General features: G+C 54.7%; 1 protein-coding gene across 1 annotated transcript; it reads left to right on the top strand.

Moving 5' to 3' along the window:
* Positions 1-5,243: 5,243 nt before the first annotated feature.
* LOC104394733 (dual specificity protein phosphatase 18-like) lies at positions 5,244-6,333 on the top strand (the record flags this gene model as incomplete). The annotated part of the gene is given in 3 exon segments (XM_010004368.1): positions 5,244-5,493; positions 5,785-6,167; positions 6,169-6,333. Coding segments are annotated over 3 exon segments (798 nt in total), but the record flags the coding sequence as incomplete, so codon positions are not given.
* Positions 6,334-7,948: the final 1,615 nt, after the last annotated feature.

The raw sequence follows: 7,948 nt of genomic DNA, 5'->3' as shown, positions 1-7,948 counted from the left end.
CCCGACACACAGGGTGGATGTCCCTGGGGATGGATGGGATTATGGATGGATGGATTATGGATGGATGGCTGATGGGTGGGTGGGTGGGTGGATGCAGCTGCTGGGAGGGCAACAGGGATGAACTGCTGCTGGGCTGGCTGCACAGCAGAGCCAAGGGGGACAAAGCCAAGGGCTCTGAAATCAGAACATGAGGAGGCAACGAATGAGACAAGACTTTATGATTGTGGTTTCTGATGGGTGGGTGGGTGGGTGGATGCAGCTGCTGGGAGGGCAACAGGGATGAACTGCTGCTGGGCTGGCTGCACAGCAGAGCCAAGGGGGACAAAGCCAAGGGCTCTGAAATCAGAACATGAGGAGGCAACGAATGAGACAAGACTTTATGATTGTGGTTTGAAGCCAACTCAGGTGCCAAACACTGATTTTCTGTTCAGTGACCCCACACCTTACAGCACCTGGATCCTGTCTAAGAAGCACCCTCTGGAGAACCTTTCAGAGGATGCCTTCAGCTGGCTGCAAACCCTCCTAAGGCAAGGCTGTAGCAGGTGGCCTTTCTTTGCCCAGGTGTCCCAAAGATGGGAAGCCTTGCTCCTAAAGCCAGGTTTGCCAGGCACCTTCTGAGCTACCATTTTCAGTGAGCACCATGTGTGACATTGGCAGGTGTCTGAGTGTGGATGAATCAATAGAAAAGCTTGAGGGAAGAAGAAGCAAAAAGGTTTTACTGTTTTCAAGAGCCCAAATTTAGATAAAACCTTGTTATTTATTTAAGAAAAAGCCTTACAGTAGACTGAGAAGGAATGTTCCATCACCAAGGCCTGATGCCTCCAGGTTTTGAGCACTGGACTGTAACTTGCCAGGTGTGGTCTCCTTGTGTCTGATGGGCACCTTTCACGTTAGTCATGGAAATTCCCTTTAGAAATCCCAGCTGAGGGGACAGCTTGAAGGTGCTGAGCATTTTTTAATCCAGTAAGGAAAAAACTTGAGTGAGGATGTAACAGCAACTGCCCAACATCACATTATTCCCTCAAAGTCCCTAGAAAACAAAACACATTCAGCTCCATTTCAAGCAAGAAAGGTTCATGTTATGAAAATCCCAACAATGCTGGCAGGAAAACCAGGCCAACTCAAGAACCTGTGGCACCTCCTTTATGCTGAGTTTCTTAAAAACAAGTGGGATTAACGTTTTTCAAGGATAGCCAGAATATACTTCATGCTGCAGCCCCGCAGGCACCAGAGTGGGGAATGAAAATGTCTCCAGCTCTGCACTCCCACCACAAGCTGTGTCCCATCCTACTGGGGGGCTCAGCAGTTGCTTTGAGTGTCTCTGGTTTGGGAAAAGTGAGAAGTCCATCAGTCCTACTACAACCACCTTCTCCTGCTGCTGATCCACTGTGCCTGAGAACTCTCCCTCAATATTCCATTCCTTGCTGGATTGTTTCCTAAGCTTCCAAAGTCACCAATCCTTCTTCTTTTCCCCCAGCAACGGATTCATTTACCCTCCCTGAAGCTCTGATAACGTTTCAGGAACTCCAACTAGCTGAGGAACATGTTGGTTGGATCCTCACAAGCCAAGAAAATACTCTCTCCCTTTCACATCACTTTGCTCTTGGAAGGAGACCAGTCCTTTGGGGAGGTGTCCACTGCTGCTGCCACCACGCTGCTCCATCGATGGAAAAGGTAAATGAGCACAGTGAGAGAGCCAAGGTTGGTGCTGCTTTATTGCTGTAGCAGGACTCAGCGTTAAGTTCCTAGCGGCCACAATGGGAATTCCAGTAGCTTGGCAAGCCCTGGGACTGGGCGGCCCTGCAGGAGGAGCCCTCCCCTCGTGTCTCTGCGTTCCTTCTTGAGCTGCTTGTCCCGGGGGAGGCAGAGGGACCAGGAGGGACCGTTGCCTTCCCGCCCTTGCGACTGAACACTGCCAGGGATTTTTCAAACTTTTGGGAAGCCTTCTTCCACCGCTCCATCTTCCTGTCCTGCTCTTTCAGAAACTGCTGCTGTGCACGTTTGTGGAAATGCTCAGTCTTCTTTTTGGCCTCTTCGAAGTGTTTTAGCTTCATGAAAGCAAACATAAGGCCTTACAGCCACTAGCCTGACCATGAGGAATAAAGCTGGAAGCGAGACCTCCTGCCACATCCCTCCCTGTGGTCAAGGTGACCTCCAAGCAAAAAGCTCCAAAATCCCTAAGTATCACTCTAAAGATTGGTCTGACAAAAATTACTCAAATCATATAATTGTAGAGTTAGAGACTGGTTTGGCTGGAAGGGACCTCAGAGATCATCCAGTCCCACCCCTGCATGGGCAGGGACACCTCCCACCAGCCCAGGTTGCTCCAAGCCCCATCCAACCTGCCCTTCAACACTGCCAGGGATGGGGCAGCCACAGCTTCCCTGGGCAACCTGTTTGTACCTCTTGGACTATAACTCATTTGACACTAGTCTAAGGAGCAGGTCTGGGGCACAATGATCACATCCTGGTATCAGCCCCAGTCATCACACGGGTAACAACAAGTCCACCTGATAAAACCAACCAATGACAATATGGTCATCTGGTCCAAATGGGTCCTCAACAGGGATTCACTCGGCAAGGTGATGAGCTCCACATCTCCTGTGCACCACAGGAGCAGCACAGGCCTCCCTGCTTGCAGCCTCTGCAGCTGTCAGGGGTTTGTAGCCCCTTGGTAGTCTTAGTTGTGAGCAGGAACCTGCCTGTGGGTGCTGCACAAGCCCAGGGCACACAGCACAGCTGGATCCACCTGCAGTGGCTTCACTGCCCAGATCTCTCCAAGCTCCCACCTCACCAGTGTTTGCAGCCCAGGAGGGTCTCCTCAGCTACCTGGAGGCCACCACCAGCCCAAGAGGCAAAGGGAGCAAAGGGAGGAAAGATCACCAGATCACAGTATTGTCACGGTTGGAAAAGCCCTCTGAGATCACCAAGTCCAAGGGTCCAGAACCCAAACTGGTTCATGTTTGTCTCACGTCTTGGTTGTGTGAGTTTTTAACTACTTTTGACCTCAAAACTCATGAGGTTTTGAGATGAGAGCTCAAAATTTTTTGTTACATTTGGACAAGAACTCAGTGCTGCTGTGGCCCCCAAGGAAATGATGCCCCTGCACTTGAACATGCTTGTGTTTTTCAGTGGACAACACAAAAATGTACGGTAATTATTGTCCACTTTTCTTCCTATAGATACAGGCCTTCTGGAGGCACCTGTCTTCATTTTGCAGACACCTGAGATGCAAAGGGCAGCTGCACTCATCTGCAGGGTCCCCTTTTTATCATGGACTTTCACAAAAATGGTGACACCTCAGCTCTGCCTCACATCACCCCCAGGGCAGCAGAAAGGAACCCCCAGTCGGGACCTGTTTGTGTCACAAGTTCTTGTCTCCATGACTTCAGTGAGGGACGTTGGCAACCGAACCCACCAGCCATGGACTTCACTATTGGACTTTCTTTTTTCAAGCAACCTCACCTGAGAGGTGAAGAGGGGAAAGTTTATTCCCTGCTCCCTCTGATAACTCCTACAGGGCTGCACAGTTTATTACCCAAGCAGGGTCCCTCATACGTGGAGCCAGACCCTGCAGGGCCCTACAGTTCTGCCAGAAACAGTCGAGAAGGGTGGACTTTGCAGCCCCAGGTTATAAAACTTCTGTTTAAACTGAGACACTGCTGAAATGTGACTGGATAAGGGTGAGAGGGTTCAGGTGCTGCTGGCTGGGTGCCAAGGACAGAAAGCCTGGCTGCATGGGGACAGAGAAGCAAGTTGAAGGGAACTACTTGGGGAGAGAAGGTCCAATTATGTCTAATGCCACCCTAAATCCCAGTTCTGAGCTTGTAGACTCAAGCTGGCAGCCCATGCCTTCCCTCAGGACACCCTGTCCCACCTGCTGTTGCTCAGGGCCCTCTTCCTCAAAGCAAGAACCACTTAAGGGGGAATTGGGCCACTCCATGTTGCAAGACCTTTGCCTGTTCCCTGTTGCTGGGAGGTCACACATCAGTGCTTCACCCATTCTAGGGAAGTACCATGGGTATCTCCCTAGATATCACAGGAACAATGTCCAAGTCCAGGTTAAGGCTGTGGCCAATGATGCCTGCAACTTCCTGTTCCAAACCATGCCTGACTTGCAGGTAGGATATGGTGTCCTTGTCCTGAGGCTGGGATGGAGTTGGAAACATTCACCTTGAAGGCAGCCCAAGAACAGTAGCTGCCCCCCTCAACCATTTCCTTCTCCCTCCCCTGGAGAGAGCCCTGGCACCCACATCCTGACCCAGCAGGCTGAAGACCCCTGGGCTGAGGATTCAAGCAGTGCTTTCAGGGCTCTGTGGAGCTGACATCTGAGTGTTTGCACCAGATGCTCCAGCCTCGCATCACCTGCAGGTCTTGCTGCCACCTGCTTCAGAGAAAGAGGCTCTCACTCTGCTTCTCCCAGACACAAGCACCAGCAGCCAAACACAAAACAAACCACTTGTGCCCTTGGGACCATGAGCCCTGTCCCAGGGGGCAGTGCTGGTGGGGCTGGAGGGGTGAGGGGAAGGGGAGACCGTTACCTTCTCCTGCAGGAACATGTGGAAACGGCGGCTGGTGGAGCTGGCCAGGGGGCTGAGGGACACCTGGCAGCCTGGGTCAGGATCCAAGAGGGCAGGGCTGCTCGGGCAAGAAGGGGCTTCGTGTCACACGCAGCGGGATGCAGGGGCGTGCCAAGCTGCCCCCCACTGCCCTGTGCCCCCAGCCCCGGAGCTGTGAGGGTCCCAGAGCCCCAGGATGGTGTGAGGGGGTCCCACAGCTGCAGAGGTGTGAGGGTCTCCAGCCCACCAGTGTGAGAGTCCCCATCCCCAGCAGTGGGAGGCTCCCCAGCCTGGGTAGGTCGGAAGAGGGTGGGACGGGGCTGTGTGCTGTCCTGCTCCTCTGTGGCTTTGCTGTCCTGCTCCTGCTCCTCTGTGGCTTTGCTGTCCTGCTCCTGCTCCTCTGTGGCTTTGCTGTCCTGCTCCTCCTGCTCCTCTGTGGCTTTGCTGTCCTGTTCCTGCTCTTCTGTGGCCCTGCTTTCCTGCTCCTCTGTGGCCTTGCTGTCCTGCTCCTGCTCCTCCATGGCCCTGTTGCCCACACCATTGTTTGCCTGGCAGCAGTTGCCATGGGGTGCTCTACCACCCCCACCACCCTGGTTCCAGCAGGGACAGGGCAGGGAACAGGGCAGGGTGTGTTTCCATGTGTGTTTCTGGGCAGAACCAGGGTGCCCCAATGGTGGGGACTCTATGAGCCCTTGCAGCCCTGTCCTGTCCCACATCACCTCCAAGCCCTGCCTCAGCAACACGGCAGCTACCAACAGCTGCCCCTCGATCTTCACCCACCCTGTCAGCACCATCAGCAACATCTCTCTGGAGATGGTGGACACCCTCTGCCTCCACAGGGAGGACCTGAGCATCCCCATGATGGCTGTCCCCACCACCCGCATCTCCAGCTGCTCCGGCCCCACAGCAGCAAAGATCTACAGCGTGGGGACAGGTGGGATCTCACCCTGCTGCGCTGCACTGCCCTGCCAGGGCAGGCAGATCCTCACCTGCCTGATCATGCTCCACTCCACGTCCCTGGTGGGCACCCATATGTGGGTCAAGTCCTGCTGTCCTGTTGTACAACCCAACAGCAGCTTCTGGCGCAGCTCATCCCTGTTGCCCACACCATTGTTTGCCTGGCAGCAGTTGCCATGGGGTGCTCTACCACCCCCACCACCCTGGTTCCAGCAGGGACAGGGCAGGGAACAGGGCAGGGTGTGTTTCCATGTGTGTTTCTGGGCAGAACCGGGGTGCCCCAATGGTGGGGACTCTATGAGCCCTTGCAGCCCTGTCCTGTCCCACATCACCTCCAAGCCCTGCCTCAGCAACACGGCAGCTACCAACAGCTGCCCCTCGATCTTCACCCACCCTGTCAGCACCATCAGCAACATCTCTCTGGAGATGGTGGACACCCTCTGCCTCCACAGGGAGGACCTGAGCATCCCCATGATGGCTGTCCCCACCACCCGCATCTCCAGCTGCTCCGGCCCCACAGCAGCAAAGATCTACAGCGTGGGGACAGGTGGGATCTCACCCTGCTGCGCTGCACTGCCCTGCCAGGGCAGGCAGATCCTCACCTGCCTGATCATGCTCCACTCCACGTCCCTGGTGGGCACCCATATGTGGGGTCAAGTCCTGCTGTCCTGTTGTACAACCCAACAGCAGCTTCTGGCAGCAGCTCATCCACTGTGAGGACAAACTCCTCAGCAGCAACAAGCCCCAAATGATCAGCTCCCTGTCCAGGATGGTGCCCAGTGTTTATGAAAGTGAAGTCGGAGTGATGCTGCTCTGGGTGGGAACGAGCCGTTGTGACCTCTTGGCAAGAAACCAAGGGAAAGCCAAGGGCAGTTCTTGCAGATCCATGCTGGAGTGTTGTAAATAGACTCTTCTCATCTAAGGGGGTTGGAGCATGAAGGCTCTGCCAGGGGATTAGCAACCCGAGCAGCAAGCAGTGGGCTTGGCTATAAATAAAATCAACGTGGTTTAAGTTACATAGTTAATTTCCACATCTCATTTGTGTCGGGGTCCTGACAGTAACTCAGAAACCATCACGTGTTTAGAGGGTGTTGTTTTATTCAAGCACAAACTGTGCTTCTAATAGAGGGCAGAAACTGTGAGTCAGGACATCTGGAGTGTTACCAACACTTGTTTTTCCTAACTGGGATATGACTTTGGGTTCTGAGACAACAACCCAGAGACCAGTCCTCTGCTGCATTCCAGACAGGGCAGGGACAGCACAGACTCCAGCATCCCTGCTTGGGAGAGGTACAAGGATGTCCCAAGGAGACCCAAAAGTGTCCTGCTTCCCATTATCTGATCCTTCCTCTTCCCCCAGCTGGTTGCATTAGCCCTTTTTCAGAAGGTGCCTTGGCTGCTCTCGGGAGATCCGTGGTTACCTGGGTGAGCTGCTGAGCAAGAACCCCATTTGCTCCTATAAGTGCAACACCTTCTTAGATGCCACCTTTGAGCTCTTCCAGTGGGCTGGGAAGTCAAGGTGGGAGCAATAAGGAACATCCTGCTCTCGGTCTGAATCACTGCAGCAAGGTCATCATGTTGTTATAAACTTAGAAGCCTGAGCTGGGCAGACTTGGGCATCACTCAGCAGCAAACCAGGGGTGGATTCTGGTTTCCCTTTGCACGATGTTTTCAGCTCCAGGTGCAGGTGACAGGACCTGCCCAGACTGTGTGTGGCTGTAACTTCAGAAGAGAGGAAAACCCAGAGGGTGCTTGGCAGGTGCTGTGGAGAGATGTGTGAGTACAGGTGCAGGTGACAGGACCTGCCCAGACTGTCTGTGTGTGGCTGTAACTTCAGAAGAGATGAAAACCCAGAGGGTGCTTGGCAGGGGCTGTGGAGACGTGTGAGTGAGGCAAGGCCTCCACAGTTTAGAGGCTTCAGAGGTAGATTCATGGCCCTTAGACCAGGGCAACAGTCCACTTCAGCACCCTCACACCACCAAACCATGGGCAGCTGGGGCTGGTGAGAGGAACCAGACCCCAGCAGGGACCGGGAAGCTGCTGCCTGCAGGAGAGTCATGGGGACACATCCCGTGTCCCTGTCCACTGCTCCTGTCCCTGCTGCAGGCTCTGCACACCAGAAGGTGCCTGCCATGGAGCTGAGGTGTCTGGAGCTGCTCCCCTGGCAGGCTGGGATGCCTTTCCCTCCCTGGAGCAGCCCCGACCCACGGGCAGCTGCCACCCGGGTGTGCCCATCCAGAGCACAGCCTCTGGGAAACCTGACCCTGCCCCTGGCTGCCACCAGCCTGGGATCACGGCCTGAAATACCCAGAGGGAGGGTGGCAGCTCCAGGCCAGCCCACCCACCACTGCCAGGCCCTTCCTGGGCAGCACCCAACCCCCCAGCACAGGTCCCTGTGCCCAGCCCAGCCCCAGCCTGCCCAGGGACACGGG

This window comes from Chaetura pelagica, unplaced genomic scaffold (assembly GCF_000747805.2).
Source record: "Chaetura pelagica isolate M959 unplaced genomic scaffold, ChaPel_1.0 scaffold149, whole genome shotgun sequence".
Classification (NCBI taxonomy): domain Eukaryota; kingdom Metazoa; phylum Chordata; class Aves; order Apodiformes; family Apodidae; genus Chaetura; species Chaetura pelagica.
The sequence above is the reverse complement of the archived record's forward strand: the minus strand, read 5'-3'. Positions and strand labels throughout refer to the sequence as shown.